The sequence below is a fragment of the Carlito syrichta genome, unplaced genomic scaffold, assembly GCF_000164805.1.
Source record: "Carlito syrichta isolate Samal-C Ts95f unplaced genomic scaffold, Tarsius_syrichta-2.0.1 Scaffold311793, whole genome shotgun sequence".
Lineage (NCBI taxonomy): Eukaryota > Metazoa > Chordata > Mammalia > Primates > Tarsiidae > Carlito > Carlito syrichta.
In genome coordinates, this window is record NW_007255889.1 from 531574 (window position 1) to 552529 (window position 20956).

The window sequence follows — 20956 nt, forward strand, 5'->3', positions numbered from 1 at the left end:
GGTCTTTGGTTCTTCCAGCTCATTAAAAATGGTCCCTCGTTCTCCAAATAAAGATTTCACTAGAGTCCTAGGGCTGTTGCAAATAAGTACTACAAACTGGGCATCTTAGCACACCAGAAATCTATTGGTTTGCAGTTTTGAAGGCTAGAAGTCTGAACCAAAGGCACCCATAGGGACTTGTTCCCTGTGAAGCTTGGGGGAGAACATGTCCTTGTCTCTTCCTAGCTGTCAATCTTTTGTGCACCTTGGCTTGTAGATGCATACATTGGCCTTCTTTCTTAACAGGGCATTCTCCAGTGTCTCTGTCTTCACATAGCCACCTTCTTTCAAGGACACCAGTCATATTGGATTAGGGTCCACTCGATTCCAGTATGAGCTCATCATAGTTGATTATATCTGCAGTGAACCTATTTTTAAACCGTTTCACATTTTGAGGTACTGAGGATGCAATTTCAACATACCTTTTTGTAAGGGGGACACAATTCAATCCCTGGCCATTTTCCTTGTGCCCTACCAGCGTGTTCTGAAATTTAGGTGGTCATATAAGTTGTGTCACCAAACACATTTGATCTCAGGTCTTTGCCATCAATACCTTATTTGCATAAACACACTAAGTTCTTACTGTATTCCCTTGCTACATTCTACTTGGTAGTACCTGCATCGTAGTTTGACCAACAAAAATTTTTGGATTTTAGATAGGGTATTAGATTTGGCATTATGATGTCAGAAAGCATTAACAGTAGTTGGTTAATGGACGGATCCAGAAACTTGTGCCATGCAGTGTATGTACATCTTAACAAATGACATTGCAAGCCCTTGTTCTACATGAGTTGGTGAAGCACTAAGAGAACTAATGAGATGTCAGCCTGCAGGGAAGATATAGCGAATGGGTGCTTTTAACCTGAATTATTTCAAGAAAGTATATGAGTATGTGGAACTTTTAGAAGCTTGGCTTTGGACTTTGTGAAAGTTGTCAGAATCAAAACGGAACTACTTGTGTCAAATACTAAAAAAACAAATAAATTAAGCCAGAAGGTTGAGAAAGGAGGATTCTCATGTCCACATACCTATGATAAGAACCATCAGTAAGACTCTCTGAAGAGTTTTTATGCACATATGCCTGGAACTGACCTTTTTGCCAAGGACTTTTCAAACTTCAGTTTTCTGCAAGGGTCCCAAGGGTAGCTAGCCAGATGTGCGAGCATGCTTCCCTGGTACACTGTTTCCTCTACTGTCAATTCCTATGATAAGCCCCTCTAACCAACATTCTCCTTGTCTCAAAACAACTTACCTGCATTCCTCTTTTTCCCTTGAGAAGTTTTCCCTTACCTTAACCTCCCTGACACATCCATAGCTCATGGCACATGTATTCCAGACGGCAGTCTTCTGCTCATTCTCAAGTAAACTTAATAACTTTGGAGAATCTTCCTCTGTTTGTTATTTCGGTTGACAATCGCAAGTAAAGAATCAAAGGATAAGGGGCAGGACTGCTGGAATGGTGGAGCAAGGACCTCAGGGAACCAAGGATTTCCCATAGTAAAAAAATAACTGGTGAAAATTATAACAAAAAGCAAAATGAAACAGTCATTTAAGTTCCTGGAAATTGTCCCAAGGGCATACAACAAATGAGAACATTCATTCAAGAAAATCTACTGAATTTTGGCCAGAACACTGATAGTCCAGGGCATTTGTACACACACTGTTCTATTATCTCTTCTCACCCAACTCCATGATAGAGAAACTCTAGCCTGAACAGGAAGTAGCTCCAGGAAGATATGACCAAAATGATAAGACAGCGCCCTCTCCCCATCTCCTAGGCTAAGCTGGAATTTTGTCTCCAGAGGCACAGACTGCCTGTGGCATTTATCACTCCTTAGTTCTATGCCATGGAAGATCTATTCCATGCAGGTGCAGCCAAGAGGACACTTCCTTTCCTCAACCAATCCACACTTAAAGGTAGACACTCTGTCCCAGGTGTGACAAGCTGACAATACTAGGAACCTGAAACTTCCTAGCTCAACTTGCTTATGGGACAGAGATGCCACACCGAAAAGGGAAACCCATGAAGACCAGAAATTGCCACACCTTTGCTACTCAACAGGGGAAGTGATTCCTCGGCTACTGTGTGGTGGTGCCAGCATTCCACCCAGGGAAAAGGCAGGCCTCAGGACAAAGAACATAGCAGTTCTGCCTGAGCGGCATTGCTTTACTTGGAAAAGAACTTGGGAAACCGCATGCTTACAAGTATTGTTGAAAACAACAGAGATCTCGGTGGAGAACAATTAAGAGGAGGCTGGTAGCGCTATGCTCTAAGTAAAATGTCAGCCTGAAGTTTAAGAAAGGCAAGAAAAGGGACAGCCAAGAAACACCCTCTGAGATCATAGTCAGATCCTGGATTCCAAAAGACTGTGCAGTGACCCAGAAGCAGTCAGAGCAAGATGTGGGGTGCGTGGGTGGACCTCAAAGCCTTCCATGATCCACACAGACCCATCAGCACAAGGTAGACATTTCAGTGGCATAGGGGCATAAACACAACTCTGAACAAACACCGGACGGTAGGCTACCCCGGCCCAGGAGAGACTCCTAAAAAGTGAGGTTTAGAAATCAAATCATGTTCATCCCTGGCAGTCTTGAAGGTGACGTGCATCCCCAAGGCTGCAGACTCTCGAGAGCAACCAGGGAAGAAACCTCCAAGTTCCTAGTTTCTTGTTCTGCAGGAATAAGCCCCTGACTGTGCTAGCCACGTACAAATCCAGTGGTGAAGGGCAGAAATGCAACAGCCTATGAGATTCAGCACATTCTCTGGTCCACACATGGCGCATGCTGGCCAGATCTGAAAGCCATGGAGTCGGGCTGAAGAAGAAATCAGGAACAAATTCTGAGCACGAAGACTAGAGGCAGAGCACTGCAGGGGAAGTCAGCTCTGAAAGATGAGTCCAGCCAAGTCACCAAGCGAACACGTAGAACAACAACCCAAGGAGTGAGACGTTCGTATCCAGAGTTGCTATAAGACGTTACCTAAATGCAGTTTTCAACCATACATGCAAAGAAATAATAAGATGTGGCATACATATATGAAAAATAGACATACATATTTGAAACAGCCATGGTAAGAAACCACTTCACACCCACTTGGATGACTCCAATGAGCAAACTGGAAAACAAGAGTTGTTAAGCACGTGGAGAACTCAGAACGCTTGTGCATTGTGAGTGGGAATGTAAGGAGGTGTCGCTACTGTGAAAAGTGTGGTGGTCTCTCAGCAAGTTTAACAGAGAATCACCATGTAACTCAGTCATTCCACTTCTATGTCTATACCCCCCAAATGGAAACACAGATCCGAGCAGATATGTGTACCTGAGTGCTCATAACAGCGCTATTCACAAGAGACAAAAGGTGGAAACAGCCCAGAAGTCTACGAGTGCATGACGTGCAGTATGCCCATGCAATGAAATATTCAGTCACTGGACAGAAACGACACATTCATTCATGCAACAATGTGGATGAACCTTGAAACATTATACTGAGTAAAAAAGTCAGTTGCGTGGCATGTTATATTACCCCATTTATGTGAAATACCCAGGACAGTTGAATTCTTATATGCAGGAAACAGATTAGCAATTGTCATGGGAAATGACGCCTTAATGGGCACAGGGACTCTTCTGGGTGATGAAAATGCTTTGGAACTAAATTGAGGTGGTGCTTTGACAACATTGCAAATATATTAAGTGCCACTGAATTTTACTCTTTTAAATGGTTAATTTTATATTATGTAAACTTCACCTCAATAAATAAAGCAATTAAGTACTCATACATGCTGCTGCATGAATAAGCCTTGAAAACACTATGCTAAGGGAAATAATTCTGTCACCACAAAAAACTGTAAAATTCCATTTTTATGAAATTTCCATAATAGGCAAATTTCTGTAGATAACAAAAAGACTAATAGTTGCCTAGGGTCACAGGCAGAGGAGAGGCATGTGGGAATTGGGAGTGATTGCTAATGTGTACAAGGTTTTTTTTTTTTTTTTTTTTGGAGGTGAATCAAAATATTCTAAAATTGAATCGTGGTGAGAGTTTGACAAGGTTGTGAATATACTGAAAATCCTGAACTGTATACTTTAAATGAGTGAGTTGTATGATATGTAAATTATAACTCAATAAAGCTACTTAAAAAAGGATCAGTGATATATTAGGCTGTACTTGTCAAAAGCCATGAATTTAACATAAATTGAGACGGAAGACATATGAAGCTGAATGGGAAAGGGAAGCAGGAAATACTTGGAAAAGAGGTTTCTCTCTTCTCATTTACACTGAATATTTCTTGTGATAGTACTTACCACCACTTGATGCTTTGTATCCTCACTGTATATTTTCAGTCTTTCCCAACTAGAGCATAAGCTCTATGTGTCGCTGCATCTTCAACTCTAAGAACTGTGACCTGTTTTATAAATGTAGTAACCGGCTAGGGACCACCATAACAAAATCCCCACAGACTGGGTGGCTTGAAAAATAGGGACTGATTTTTCTCACAGCTCTGGGATCTGGAAAGTCCATAATCAGGGCATGGGCAGGGCAGGGTTCCTCTACGGCCCCTTTCCTTGGAAAGATGTTCTTTCCAAGGTCATTTTTGTACCTGTGTCCAAATTTCCTCTTCTTGTCAACTGAATCAGGGCCCACCCAACGGTCTGATTTCAATTTAATCATATTTGTAAAGGTCTTAACTGCAAATACAGTCCCATTCCAAGGTACTGGGGATTAAGACTTCAGCATATGAGTTGGGAGGGCGACAAAATTCTGTCCATAGCAGGAAGTCTATTAATATTTGCTGGGTGAACAGGTAAATACTGTGCAAAAATGAAGATGAGTCTGTATTTACATGGTAACAAAACTATGCACATACAAACAATCACAGATATTTGTAAGTGTAAGCAAAACAGCTCAGATTGCTAATGACAGGGGTGACATCGTGGATGAATAGGGATGATGCTCTTTTACTTTTTTCTGTTTTCCAAAATTCATACAACATGATAAACTTTACTTTGACACAAAGTAATCCATGCACAGCAAAGGAAATTTGGGAAACAAGAAATAATTGAAATGACGATTTAAATCAATAATTCTGCCTCCTTTGTTCACCTTACCACACTAAAAATACAGCCACCGTTAGCACGTTGGCTCGTACTATTCTACTTTTCCATGCACCTGTATTTATCTATGTTCTATCTAATTTTATGAAATTGAAGGGCTGTAGTATTCGCTGTTTTATAGCATGCTACAATGTTAGCTCAACTGTATGCTTTTTTCTCATGATTTTTCTAAGCATGACTATTTGATGTATGAATAATTTGAATATGCACCACTGGTTTTATGTAACCTCCTAATATTGAATCCGTGGTTTTCCGATTCTTGGCTGTTACAATGTCTCCGTATACATTCTTATAAAAAATATTTATACGCATCTCTGGTTATTCTCTTGGAATAATCATTTGCAAAGATGACATTTCTAATCCAAAATGCATGTTGATTTTTAAGTTTCCCATCACTCCTTGCCCAACAATAAGCGTACTTAAATTTACACTTTTTTTTGTTAGCCTTATACAGAGGAAGCAATAAGCCACAACCCAAAACAAACAGATTTTTAAAAGAAAGCAAAGAATATTCGTGTTTTAAAGCATTCATCGACCTCATGTTATCAAGAATTAATGCACTGGAATACAAAATAGCAAAATATTCACTAGGCATCTACAGACCACCTCTGTTTCTTGTTGGTTAGTTTCATCTCCGGAGCTCTAAAGAAATGTTTAACAACTAGCTCCAGGTACATATCCTCATCATTATGGGGATAGCATTCCATTTTCTCCCTTTAAAGGCCACTTTAACTAAATAGAGACTAATAGACTAATTTATTCTAATTTAGGGCCCCTAGCAGATGAACTAATCTTTAAAGATGAAAAAAATGAGACCCAGAGAAAGGAAGGTGCTTATCCAATGGTACTAAAACCAGTCAGAGATCTCATGGGTTCTAACATCCTGTCCAGTGTTCCTAGACTATATCTACCGCTTGCAAGTGAAATTTAAATGGCCTAATGCATATGAACCTCTAGTGCAATATTCACGCAAAAGGTAGACCAAGATTGTTTCATTTTTGTGGAAGAGGCTGCATAGCACAGTGGTAGAGAGGATGAGTCCCAGAGTCGCACTCCTGGAGTCTGCAGCCTACTCACATCACTAGCTACGTCATCTTGGGCCACAAGTTGCTTTCCTTCTGTAGCCCCAGTTTTTCCATAGGCTACCTGAGAGTGTTGAATGATATCATGCACGTCAAGCAACTTGGAAAAGTGCCTTTCACCTTACCTCCCAATGGTACTAATTCACAACGATCCAGTAAAGCATGAGAGGATAAATGCTGTTATACTCCTGTTACAACAAAGATTGAGAGAAAGTTTTGCTAACTACTCAAGACCCCAGGCTTTAATCTGGGTTTAGCATGACTCTGTCCATTAAAACTAAATGAAAAGTTTGAGGTACACCATGTCTACAGGGACTGGAGAAGTCACATGTCCGGAATGGGAAGCTGTTCCAGCTAGTGCGAAAGAATAACCTGGACTGGAAGTATGCAGGCAAAGATATAGTCAAAAAGGGGTATTGGGGCGTGAGACCGGATTCCAGGCCACTCTGTGTAACCTCGGGACAAATGACTTAACCTCCCCAGGCATCGGTTATCTGATCTGTAAAATAAAAGCTCAACAAATAAAAGCAATAAGCACCAAAAAAAGTACCTGTCTAATGGCGAAATAGAAAAAATAGACTGTGGGATTGTTCATTTTTCTGTTCATCATACACCATGTACTTTCTGTGCGACGTGAAAGTGATGACTCGGTAAACTGTGTTGTGGTCTATCAGCAGAGATGATTTCAGATAAATACAATCCATGCAGGGCTCAAGATGCCAGCCAGTGACACCTGCAGGAGCTGATCAGTTTAAATACACCTGTAATAGTTTTTGCTCTAACTTATGAGAACTCTGTAAGTGAGCAGTTATGGTAACACTGTGGGTTTTGACAGAATGTACAGCTTTGCAGGGGATAGGGAGATATTATTAATCTCCCGTAGGGTATTTTTTGCTTTGTAGGAGTGAAAAAACAAGATTTAGCGTAATACATTAAAAGATGCTTCCTTCCTTAGACTTGTCCAGAAACACAAGTACTCCAGATGGTTCTCTGATTATCTATGGCTACTGTCAAAGAGATGAGGATTTTGTTGAGTGTGGGCCCCAGGAAGAGACGACGGACGTCCAGTGTGAAATTTCAGCAATGCTCCTGCCTTTTTTTTCCTCTTAAGCTGCATCTTAAAACACTAGGATTACAAAGGGAATTAAAACCCTGTAAGGCTGCATGATAGATAGTATTGCATTCTGGTTAAGAAGACTATAGCAATTTGTATACCTAACCCCGAGTTGTAATCCACATCTTTAAAAGTAAAAGTTTTTTTTTAAAGAACCCGTAGCAGCTAGTTTGAATTCCAAGCCTGTCACTAACTTCCCATGTGATCTTTAGTATTTTGTTTAACCTCTCTTTGTCTCAAGTTGTTATCTAGCAAAATTACAAACAATTAGAGATAATAATATCATTCATGGATTGTTCTTACAAATTAGAGTAATAGACTCTCTCAATTGTTATAGATAATTAAATAAGTATACACACATTCATATAATGTTCCCATACCACCCTCCATACAAACACTTAGGAAAGTGCCTGACCTATAATAACCACATAATCATTTCATATTATTATAGTGTTTCTGGAAAAATGAAATGACTGATGAACATTGTTGATTGATTAACATGTCATTTCATAGAATATCAGAAATCTCTTCTACATGACTATTTTAGGTTTCTGTGAGAAATCTAATAGATATATTTCGTCTAAGAAAGAATATTGGAAATTGATCTCAAGATTATTTAGAAGTACTAGGATATTAGATTAGAAAGTGAGCTTAGATGTTATTCAGTTTAATCATCAGGTTTTTCAAAGGAGAAAACTGAATCATTCTCTCTCTCTCTCTCTCTCTCTCTCTCTCTCTCTCTCTCTTTCCCAAAGTCACAGGACTCTTTGTGAAGAAATGTCAGGAAACCTCAGGGCTGTGTGATCTCCAACCAGGAGGTTTTCTTTTGCATCAATTAATTAATTCACTTAAATTATTTTCTACCACAAGGGTTTCCATCTTTTTAGATTTCTTAAACTAATAAAAGTTTATCATTGTCTTGATGCAAAATCATGATCACCAACTGTCTTTCATTTTGCCATCCAAAAAGAAACATAACCAAAACAAACATTTATAACATAATTTAAGGAATACTAGAAAAGTACAAAGGATATAAATCCAGAATAAAGAGTTGACTTTTTAAGTTTGATGTTTTTTTAATAGACCAAAAAGAAGTACAGAGTATGAAGTTTTTTAAAAAAATCAACAAATTGATCATCAAAATAAGAATATTATTTATTTATTTATTTATCTTGAATTGGAGTCTCAATACGCATCGTCCAGGCTGGAGTGCAGTGGCACACTCATGGCCACCCCAGCGTTGACCTGCTGAGAACCTTTTATTTTTAAAACACAATTTAGAAAATAAAAGGGAGGTGAAATAAGCCAGGCACAGAAAGAAAACAAGCCACGGACTAAGAGAAACTCTGACTGATAGATAACATACATTTAGAATATTTTTAAAACTCATGACTCAATTATGAAATGACAGATCACCTAAGAGAAAAATAGAAAAAAAAATTGAACAGACAATTGGTATATCACCAAAGAAGGTACACAGATGGCAAGGAAGTATCTGAAGAGATGCTCAGCATCATTAGTCATTAGAAAAAGGGAAATTCAAGCTACAGTCTATACTGTTGGAATAGGTTAAACTAAAAAAAAAAAAAAAAACTAGCACTATTCAAGTGTTGGCAAAACTGCAGGGCAACTGGAATTCTCATACATTGCTTGTGGGAGAGCAAAATGATCCAGTCACTTTGGGGAAAGGTTTAGAATGTTCTTACATACTTACAATATGAACAAGCAGATCGATTCTTGATCTTTATGCAAGCGAAGTAAAAACATAAATTCTCAAACAGACCTGCTTTTCAATGTGCACAGTAATTTTATTCATAATAGCCCCAAATTATAAAAGTCTTTCTCTCTATTTCTCTCTCTCTCTCTCTCTCTGTCTCTCTCTTTCTCTCTCTCTCTCTCTCTCTCTCTCTCTCTCTCTCTCTCTCTCTCTCTCTCTCGCATCTGATCTCAGAGATAGGGGTGGGGAATTCACATTTTGGAATATTACTCAGCAGTAAAAAGCAGCCACCTACTAATAGACCCAATAAAAAGTGTGACAATAAGTGAAAGCCAGTCACACATAAGTGTGTACAAACAACTGTTTGAGCAACATGATTTTGATGTGTTTCATGTGATTTTCTATGCTTCTTGTTTTGGGGGTTCTTTGAGTAGCTCAAGTCTGTGAGTTTATGGTCTTCATCAAATTGAGATTCTAAAACATCCCTTTTACTTATTAGGCTTGATATTTTGAGCAGTTTGGGGTTTATAGAAAAATGGGGCAGAAAGTCAGAGTTCCCGTGTACTTCCCCAATCACGCCTCAGCTTTTTTTTTCCATTGTTGACATCTTGCAACAGGATGGCATATCTGCAACAATTGATGAACCCATGCAGGTTTATTCTTATTAATTAAAGTCTATATTAGGATGCATTCTTCATGTTGTACATTGAATGGGTTTTGCCGTTTATCTACCACTAGAGTGTCATACAGAAGAGTTTCTTTGCCATAAAAATCCCTTGTGTTTCACCTGTTCATCTCTCCCTCACTCTGACTCATGCCCCAAACCTCTTGCAACCACTGATTTTTATGTCTCCAACGTTTTAAATTTGGAAAAGTTTCAGCCATTGTTACTTCAAATGTTGTTCTCTGTGCCCTGCCCTCTCCACTTCAGGAATTCAATGTATATAGGCAGTAGATCCCTTGAAGTTGTCTCATAGTTCCCTGAAGATTTGTTGATTATTTTCACTCTTTTCTGTCTCTGGATTTCATTCTGAATAAAGGCATATCTTTGTGTGTCCACATTCACTAACCTTTTCTTCTGTGATGTCTGACTTTCCATTAATCCTGTCCAGTGCATTGGGTCATCGCAGACATTGTATTTTTTTGCCTCCAGATTTAGTCTTTGATGCTGTCTTCCGTGACTCTACTTAACATGCTCAATTTCCTCTAGCTTCTTTAACACATGCCTATTAATTCTTTTATTTGTACCTTTTCTGGGTTGATTTCTTTCAGCTGAGTTTTCTTCTCATAACTCATATTTTTCTGCTTATTTGCATGCTCAGTAATTTTTAAATTAGAGGTCAAAAATTGTGAATATAACCTTGCCAGGTCCTGAATAACGTCACATTCTATAAATATTCTTGAACTTTGTTTTGGAAAGTAGGTGATTTGTTCTTGGGATTGTGCTAAATGAATTTCAGAGCTGGTTTCAGACTATGCTAACATTTTAAGTGACCTGTGGTGAAATAATAAAAATAAAAACAATATTACATATTTGTACTTAAGTATATATGTATAAATGTTGAGGTACATATGTGTGTGCAACACGCATATGAAGGTGGGTCACACTTTTGTATTCTGGCTTTTATATTTAGTATATTATTGACAAATTTGTGTCATTTTTCTAAAATAATGATTAAATGTTTTATAATAAGGTCTCCCTAACTACAAAACATCACTAGTCAATCTATTTTATATTGTAGGATATTCAGATTCTAAATGTCTCCAGTTAAATTTCCATCATTGTTATTGATGTTATATAATGCAGTTACCCTCTTTTCTGTGAACTCCATTGAATAGGACTTGTGTCTCTGAGAAACAAGAGAATCCTAGTTGACTTTCCACAAAGTTTATTTTGAGGATTAAAGTGGATGCAACATAAAAAAGAAAACACCAGTGCCAGGCATAGGTGTTGCCCAATTAATAGCACTTATTTTTTTAAATGGCACGAAATTGCAAAAGCAGCCTCAAACAAAGATACAAAGTCTAATCCGAATCCTGAATAAATCATTGAAGCCTTGCTTAGAAAATGGCGTCAGTTGGAGAAATAAGTGTTGGATGACGAAAGAAGGTTTGGAAGGTCCTTTTGTCTTACAGGATCACACCCGAGGGCTTTATGTTCACTAAGAATCATTCGGCTTTGCACACTGGCAACTTGCAAAAAGTTCGTTGGAAAGGGACGATCGAGTTGGGTCTGGGTCTTCTGATTGATCGTGTACCCTTGACGACAGCAGTTAGTATCCGAAGCCCTAACTGTTTTGTGGGGTAGAATATACTTCGCCCCATTAACAACGACGAGCACGTGACTCAAGGCCGCAATGTTCTGAGTCCTCAGGAATTCATTTTTGTGTGGGCATGTGACCCATCTGGAGGAAATTAGTTCAAATAAAACCTCTGTTTAAACTTTTGGGAGAGAAAGAATGAGAGTCGGGCAAGTATGTGTTTCTCCAGGGAAGTTGAATCTTTTTTTTTTTTTTTTTTTGAGTTGGAGTCTCACTCTGTCGCCCAGACTGGAGGGCAGTGGCGGCTCCCGGGCACTGCAGCCTCGACCTGCTGGGCTCCGGCCATCCTTCGGCCTCAGCCTTCCGAGTAGCTGGAATTACAGGCACGTGCTACCACGCTCTGCTGACTTTTTTTTATTTATTGTAGAAATGAGGTCTCACTGCCCAGGCGGGTCTCGAACCCGTGGACTCAGGCAATCCACTCATCTCAGCGGGAAGTTGAGTCTTGAAGAGTGTGTGCCTGCTGTTTGTTATAGCTTTTGGGTCCCACTTAAAGGATAAGAATGAAGTTATAGTAGTCATGGTTCGGTTGCAGACAATACAAACCACTACAATTAGTTTAAGCAGAAGGGAGTTTCCATAGAAGCCTATCAAGGGTGAGGTAGTTTAGAAAACTGCTAGAAATCTAGAGAAGTTGGTTCTAGCCTGTACTTCCAAGAAAAATTCCTCATCTTCAGCATCACATTGTCTCTGCTGTAGCTGTAAGAGCTTTCATTACCAGTTTGGGAAAGTGCTAAAGCAAGAAGCTGCTGACCACAGAATTAGGCTGCGTCTGCCATGATCAGAAAAACTGCTGCCTCCACTACAGAAAATGACTGATTCAGGGAGCGAAGGTTGACAGGCGACACTGCCTCAGCCATGATTCAAGCCCCCAAAAAATATGTTGGATGGCCAACATATTAACCCTATCCACTCCTCACCAGTTCCAATTCTAGTTCTCATGAAAATGTCATGTATTGGCACAACTTGAATCATATCTATTCTCAGCCACAGAAAGGCTGAAAGTATAGTTTGGAGTTTTACATATTCTGAAGTGTGGAAGGCATTCTAGAATAATGCATGCATGAATGCTGAACTTGTCAGTCTGTGTTTTCTTCCATGGTTTCACAGTGCAGATAGAACATGAAAAAAAGCCAGATTCTCAACTTCTGATAAGGGGATGTATTATGAGCCAGGACCTCCATGCATTTTTTAAGTCAATATATTCTGTGCCTCACTGGATTTAAGTCAATTTGAACTATGTTTTCTATTGCTTGACAAAATGCGAATTGATGCAAACCTCTAGGTTCCTTCTAACTCTAATGCTCTACAATTCATTTTACTTTGCTCAGTAGATTTACTCAATGGTTTACTGATTAATTCTAGTGTGAGGGAAATCCAGGGTTAAACAGGAAATACCAGATCGCAGATATGTACACCATGATGCTCTTCTTCCCTTTTTCCCTACCATTATCCCTCATCCTCGTCTTGGTGTATCATCCCTAAGGAGAGCAGAGTGTCCTAAGTCAACCATAGAATAGTCTGTTGGCAAATTCAGATAAGGTTGAAGAATGTTTAGTGCCCTGAATAGAGAACCCTATGCCCATATAACAGGCGGAAGTCCAATGGGATGAGTCAGAGGATGTTGACCTACGGGGTGGTTGGGTGTTTAAGGAACTCCTCCTCCATGAGCAAAAGGATGGAGATGAGACTTTTTGAGTAGAGGTCAGTGCCCAGTGGGAGGGTTGTTTTAGGTAGAAGTGGAACACCTCCCTTCTTTCTCTGAGAAATAAATAAAGAAGGTGGACACATGATGGTCACTTTCCCATGCCCCATTCTTTAGATATATCCAAATACTATATAATCAGCAATTTTCTTAAGTTCTGGTAATACAAATATAAGTAATACAGAGTCGTTGTCAAAGTACTACAAGAAACTGGTTCCTTCAATTCAGGAGGGAACTACGTGGTTTTGGAAGGCACATTGAGGGCAAAATCTTCAAATTCCACGTTTTCATTGTGGATGGATCTTATTTCAGGGAGTAGAAACTTATGCTTTTGGTTAGATTTGCTCTTTTAAATACTCTCCAAACACACTATCTTTCCTCTTGGTAGCATTTGTTACAGTTGTGCATAATGATTTGTATAATTACTTGGTGAATGCCCAGGTCCCACGATAAACAACCAGTTGCACAGGACCAAAGATGACATGTAACCTGTTAACTTCTGAATCCCCAGAACTAGCACAGAGCCTGGCAAATAGAAAATCATATCATAGGTATTTTTTTTTAATATAAGTGAATGAAACTATTGCTCCGATTTCAAAATCAAGGCAAAAGTTGAAAACAAGTACCTTTCAAACATCCTCTAAATTCTCCATTTCTACCTTCTAAGCATCTTCCACAAATTCTCAGTTTTAAATGAAACAAAATAGCAACTTTCTTTTTGAATAGCGAGAAGCTAAAAGATGGAAAAGTATCTGGGAACCACTAAGCTTGCTCTCATGCCTGTGGTTTATAACTATAATTTATGCATTTGCTATGCATCTGTTGCCAGGATATTGGGTTTAAATATATGATCTAATTTAACCATTATTACTGCATTTTAAGATAGGTATCACTGTTTTACCTATGAGAAAACTAAGGTCCAAAGAGTTTAAATAACTTGATGAAAATTGGCAGAGTGAAGATATGAGACCAGGTCCTTTTAATTCCAAAGCTGGAGTCAGTCCCAGGTTTGCTGGGCATGTTATTTCCCCAAATGAATTAAGTTCGAGATTCTTTTCCCACTGATTTAACTACAGTGAGGCTGGGTAAGTTCTATTTCATTTCTGGCCCCAACAGTTTTTCAAATGTGATTTCTAGCAGTACAATAATTGTCCCCAAATTCCATTACAACCAAGCAGTTTGGACAAACCAAGAACTTTATTCCAATGGGATTTCATGCGACTTTGCTGGCCATTCAACTCTCCCTGGGAGACAAGGTAGATGGTGCACACACTTGTTATGGGTCCCATACCTCCAGTTATGGAAGAGGTGTTTTATTTTACATATAAATCATTAAAAGCTCCTGTGTAAAGTCAGAGCAAACACTCTCAGGCTTGTTTTGTTTTCAGTGAAGAATGGTGGCTTGCACTTGTGAAGTTATGATCTCTATGAGGAACCCATCCCTTCATTATACAGCACAGTAAGAGCCGAACATTTTTATTTTTAATTTTCCAAAGGCAACGACAGTCTAGACAACTCAGATAAAATATGCCTTTGAATTACTAGGTAGTTCCACAGGAGGTCGAGATGTATTATGTTTTGATGCAGACGTGTTCTTTAAAAGCAAGATGCAACAGTCCTGCTTTTTCAGTGCCTGGTGAGAAGACAGAATAGAATTGTAACTTTTTAGGACATTATAATTAAAAGTGAATGCCATAGTCAAAGAACTTTATTTTTCTAACGTAAGCTTTGCTCTGCTTTCTAACTTCTGAGGCTCGTGGGGTCAAATTCCCAGAGCTCTGTCAATAATGTGGCTCACTAGCAAATTGATGCTTTTTCTCAGCTGTAACAGAGCGAGTTAGCATAACATTTATACAGTTCCCAAGGCCTCAGACGGCGTCTAAGGGTTTAGATTAGTGTTTTGAAGACTGCAGTTATTTCAAGTTTGTAAGAAGGTAGAGGACACTTGGGGAGAACCGTCTGAAGTCTGAGTAAGATTCCACACAATTATCTCATCCAGGTGTACAGCTGCAAACAGCATTCCTCCTCAGAGAAGCCACCGCGATTTGGATTGAAGAACAGTTATCATTTCATCTAATTTGGTCTCAGGTTTGTGGTCTTATGTGGACTAGTCTACACATGGAGAAAGGCCATCCATGACATCCATCAGCAAGGGTTCTATTTTAAAACTTAGTGTTGTGGTCAAGGTATCTTGACATATGGACGCTGTGTGTCCTGCATGAAATCCAGTGACACATATTCTGCTGGGTATGCCAGAACCAGCTAATTTTGTGCACCCTGGAAGGCAAGTCAGCTATCAGACCAATCTCTCTTTCTCTTACCGAACCTCCTTTGGCGCTCTGGTGTTTTCCTCCAAGTGTGTTTTTTGGTTTTGTTCGGTGCCCTATCTGTCTAGCCAATGGATTTCCCCAAATTGGAATTTCAGAGAACAGAGGTTGAGGAGCGTCTAAACTTTGCCTTTTGGGTGCTCTTCTTAGACTCTCAAAGGGCACCGTTGTGCCCACCCTCCAATATAAGGGTGTCTACTCTCCTTACATAGGCATAACTAAGAAAGGACTCTTCAGTGATCCTTAGCAGAAACAAGAAAGATGATTTTCTCCTTTCACCAAACCAACCACATCCATGCTGCAATTTAGCAGGTGCTGTTGCATCAATATGTCCAGTTGAGCTCATAGTCTTTATCCTCAAACCTGCTCCTTTTACTGTTCTCCTCATCTTGGACCAAGTCTATATCTGCTGCTCCAACCTCCAATGCGGGAGACCTTCTAGACTTGTCTTATTCATGCAACATCAACATCCAACTCTATTCATCATCTTGAGTTCAACCATTTCTTTCTACGGTCGATGACTTAGCCATTAATTCTTTAAGGAATTGTGAAATACCTGGCCTTTCTGCCTCCCTTCTCCATCATTCCCACTGCTCCTGAAGTGACTCTTTTCAAAACAAAAAATGATCATGATATTCGCATGATCAATGTTGATTAGTAACTCTCACAACTCTCAAAATGAGGAGTGCACGCATGGCTTCTAAGGTTTCCGTGTTCCATGACCTGAACCGCGCCCAGCTTTATAATCTCAACTCTAGCTATTTCCTCATAGGATCTTTCACCCTTCCAAAACATACATGGTTTACCAATTACAACACATTATTCTGTTCTCTTGTGTCTTCACATGTGCTAGTTTTTATGCCAGCAATATCCATTTTCTCTTTTCAACTGAACCAACTTCTCTCTCCAGACTCAATTCAAATAATTCTAAGTTTGGGAACAATTCTCAACCCTTCTGATTCTGATGCCCTTCTTTAAGCTACAGAACTTTTTATTACATCATAATGTGACTGCTGACCTATTTGTCCATTTTCCTCTTGGGGCTATAATCTCTTTAAAGCAAATGCCATGCCTTATTTCTCTTCACAGCCACATCAGAGCTACTCTCGGTTGCCTTATAGGTATTTCATAGTATTAAAGAATGAACACCAAGTATAAAGAGTCTAGTACAGCATCAAGCATGTAATCAGAGCTTTAAAAAATGTTATCTCGATGTACCCCTCTCCTTTTTTACCTCCTAACTTCATTTTATTAAGCTTATATTTAATCCTCACCTACACCATAACAACCATTCAGCTAAAGAAAAGAAAAGTGAATATTGTGTAGTTACCCATATTTGTTGCTCTGAATTATCTGGTCTGACTCTTTCATCAAAGGTACCTAGATATTTGCCAATGACCTCTCTTGCACCATTTCAGCACAGCCTCTGCCAGTAATTTCCCACTAAGAGAGTAAATTGAGGCATGAAATGTGGTTCTAGACCACTCATAGATAATCATAACTGTTAACAAAAGCAAGGTCAAACACAATTTAAGAAAGTCTTCACTTGAAAAATGGAACAGTGAATTTAGAAAGCAGCACTCCTGGTCATCATCAACTACAATAAATTAAACCAGGCTTTGATGGAGTCTTATTAATTCAGTACCTTCCCCCTTCCACTTATAGTAATTCTTGTGTGTGTAATACTGGAATAAGATGATATTTGAGAGTTACTTTTATATCATTTAGAGAATTATCCTCAAGTCAAAACCAGTATGTGGACAAGATCCTGATTAAGTCTTGTTTTCCCTGTCTCTGATTTTTTTCAGTTACAAGTAAAAAAATCACCTATGACTTTTAAATTTTTATATTCCATTATACAGTACATTGTCACATTTTGTTATTGCTATTATAGTATTATTATTACTGCCATCTGGATCTAATTTTGGGGTGTATAAAAATAAAAGATTAAGCTCACCTATAAAACAAAGATACTGTGCTGTTGAAGCTAAGGGTTCACTTTAAAAATCTCTAGGGCTCAGCATAGAGATTTGGCACAGAGATGAGCTTTATCAGCTTCCTCTTGCTCTTCTCCTAGCATGTTCCTAACAGAAGCTTTGGAAATGTTTTGGAAGCAGAAAGCCCAAGTCCTGATTTTAAAGGCTATCTAGTTCCAGAAATAAGACTTAGCATTCAAAGTACTGGGAAAAGGTAAGAGTAAGGGTGAGTTTTTTGTGGTATTTAAATGAAAATATGATCAGTTACCCAGAAATGTTGGGGTCCCCATCAACCATTCCAACCTCTGGTCCTCAAGGTTATTTTGGGGGTCTTTACCCAAGAAACACTGACAAATGAGAAAATCCATACTACCCTCTGCTAATAGCTGGACCCTTATCTGGTGGTCAAAACATGAGTTCTGGTAAAACTGCTTTAGAGTGTGTGACTTAGGCTTGAACAATACATAAGGCCTCTGATTATCCCACACTCCAAGCCATATTCGAAGATTAGAACCTTATCGCATTTTAGCCAGACACTGATACAGAAGCCTGGTCAACACTTTCAGAAAGAAAGTGGAGGAGAGGACTAGGTAGAGATATGTGACAGCTTCACCCACAGTGATCTTACCCCTAACAAATGTGATCTCGCCAGCTTCCTGCAAGCTGGCCTTTTGCAATTTTCATATGAGAGAAGAGTTGGAGTCAGAGGAGAGGCAGACCTTGTAGAGAAAACATTCTCTACTCTTATCATCAGCAATAAAAAATAAGATTGTGTAAAGCACCAGTCTCTAATTCTTTCCAAATCACATTCCAATGGAATATTGGGAATATGAGAAAAGGATAAAGACATCTTAAGAGTCCTACTGGCACACACAGTGTCACTTAACCCTTGTCTTCCCTCCTCTAAACCACATTCTACCTTCTCATGAAGGCACACATCCGATGTGTTATAAAGGTGGGAGACAGAAACTTGATTCTCTATTTCTGAATTGCTGATGATAAAAGAGGGAGGAACATGGAACAACACAAAGAGTATAGGTTTTAGAGTCTTACCGACCCAGATTCAAACCTTATCACTCACTAGGTCCAACAGCAAACCTTTTACAAATGGAACTTCAGTTTCTTATTCCATAAAACAGAGATAAAAATTTCCATGTCTGAAGGATTTCTGAGGATTAAGAGAAATTATGCATGGCATTTCATAGTCAATCAATAAATGTTAATCCTCCTCCCTTTTTCTCTCTATTTCTCCAGTTTTCATAATCTTAATATTCAACTAAAGCTACTATTCTTTAGCATTTTCTCACCTCTATAGAAGACCTTCTTTTTATGAAAAAAAATTGGTCTTTGAGAGAGAATACTAGCAGAAGGATCATTTAACTCAAACTCTAATCTTCATTTTGTAACATAAGCAGCTAAGATCTGGATAGAGTATGCATAAGAGAAAGTTCTCAGGACATCACATGTGTTCACTGTGTCTGCCTGAGGGCCTCTCTATTACTAGGATACTTTGGGCACTTGGTAAAATCCCTATTTCCTCCTGAACAGACATTGATGATGTCACATTTTAGAAATAAATAAGAAAGGCAACATCCCCACAGTTCTTATTTTCATAGTGATGCTTTAAGAATAAATAAAATTGGTTTTTGATTAACAGATGTACATTAAATTGTATTTACTGCATCTAAAAGTGGGCTTATAGTACAGACAGGAGTTTCACAGGTGCAAGTAAGAACTTCACCGTGAAGAAGAAATAAAGTGAGTGAACTTACGTGGAAAATTCAAAAGTATTTAGAATAGTTGAGAAACAACACAAGTCCAATTCTCTGAAGATCACTAGCAGAGCCACTCTATTGAGTGTTTGTTATGTATTTGGCACTGTATTATTCTCCTATATATTAGCTAATTTAATCCTAACGAACTCCATGAAAGGTGTTATCTTTTCTGCCCCACCTCTGGAGTCTTGGATAGATTAAATAACTTGCCCAAGGTTACCCTAGCTTTTCAGGCAATAAGTCAGTTCTAGGTCTAGCTAGTAAGAATAGTTTAAGGCAAATTAAAGGTGATCCTTGGATTTCATTATTGAAACTCTCTATTCAAATATAGGTAGTGCGTTTTTTAAGAATAAGTTTTGAATCTTAGTTATCCAAAAATACTGGGACATAGAAGAAATCCTATGGTTGTGTAAAGTTACTTTAGGTAGGTCATGGAACACAATTTGGGATAGGGGTATGCTCATCCATGTATTAGCATCCTCTATTTCCTTCCTAGGCAGACACCCTGTTGTGTATAATTTCATATCTCCCTCTACCATCTGTCACAGCCTTCCACTTCTATAAGATACTCTTCAAACTCTTATTCCAGAACTTTAATTAACCCACTATGTATTAAAATCATGGATACTTCTGAAATACAGTGCATTCTTTATTTATATAGATCCACAGCTCAATGCATAACACTGTAGATGCACATGGAATATGTGTTATAAAAATCAATGAATAATCTTAAGAACAAGTTTGCCATGTAAATATGTTTACATACAAATAGAGTAGAGGAAGGGGAGCAAAGGAGTGAGTAGGGATGAAGATATCATTAGACGGAGACACCCCAAACACTTTTGGATGTGTGAAGCACACTGCACCCAGAAAATACATCCCTGAACACATAGAGACCAGAAAAAGATGATAGATGTGGGAATCCAGGTGCCTCATCACCTGCTGTGCACAAGGCTCACACAAGTACTGAAGGTTTGCCTGGTGAAGAAAACCAGGTACCTAAGAAGATTTGGGTCCATTCGCTCACTTCCTGGTATGTGTGAGTCATTGGTCCCATGCAGGAGGAGCCATGGTCAGGGCACAGCAGCAGGCAACTAGACCCCAAACACAGCAGTAAAAAAAACATGCTTGGTCAACAGCCAGGAGCGTGACTTCCACCAGCAGAGCAAGGCAGCAGGCTCCCAGGCAGGGGGACTCCACCTGCAGAGAGAACCTCACAAATGCCTGGCCCATCTTTCCAGCCACACCAGGAAGAATCACCTTTAAGTCCTGTGTGCCTACAGAGTGGATCCCCTCCTACTCCACCATGGCAAGGAAATCCCTCTTTTTCAATATTGAATGCAAACCTGAACAGGGAGGGAAAAACACAAAAGACACCTAAAGGCTTTCTCAGTGAGAAGGCTCTGGGCTACAAACTGCAGACAGCAGACGAGGAGGTCCATTCCCCCACCCACTCGATGCAGAGTGGTAGCAGCAGGGCTGATGCAATTGAGAAACCTACCACAGAGTGGAGCAAGGAGCAGAAGTAAATGTCCCATCACAGCAGGTCACTGAGTGACTTCTACTGAACCACAGAAAGGGCCCTAGAACAGAGGGTCAGTGACTAACTTTCCAGCAACAAAACCAAAAGGAATTACAGAGAGGAAAGAGAGGCCAGTCATACATGAGGAAAAATCAACTAAAAAATATAGGCAACCCTCAGAGTCCTAAAGAGACAATGTCCAAAAAAGCAGTTATCAGAGCACAAACTGGAAACCCCCTTGAACAACCTGCCCCAGATGACAGTCACAG

General features: G+C 39.2%; 1 protein-coding gene across 1 annotated transcript in view; it reads left to right on the plus strand.

The window, feature by feature from the left end:
- Nucleotides 1-17604, plus strand: part of LOC110596631 (zinc finger protein 532-like) — a gene marked incomplete at its 3' end in the record, with an annotated part of 119374 nt that extends 101770 nt beyond the window's left edge. The window contains exons 4-6 of the mRNA XM_021718074.1: nucleotides 7186-7297; nucleotides 11198-11333; nucleotides 17492-17604. Coding sequence (XP_021573749.1) covers nucleotides 7186-7297; nucleotides 11198-11333; nucleotides 17492-17604 — 361 coding nt within the window. The remainder of the gene's footprint in view (nucleotides 1-7185; nucleotides 7298-11197; nucleotides 11334-17491) is intronic.
- Nucleotides 17605-20956: the final 3352 nt, after the last annotated feature.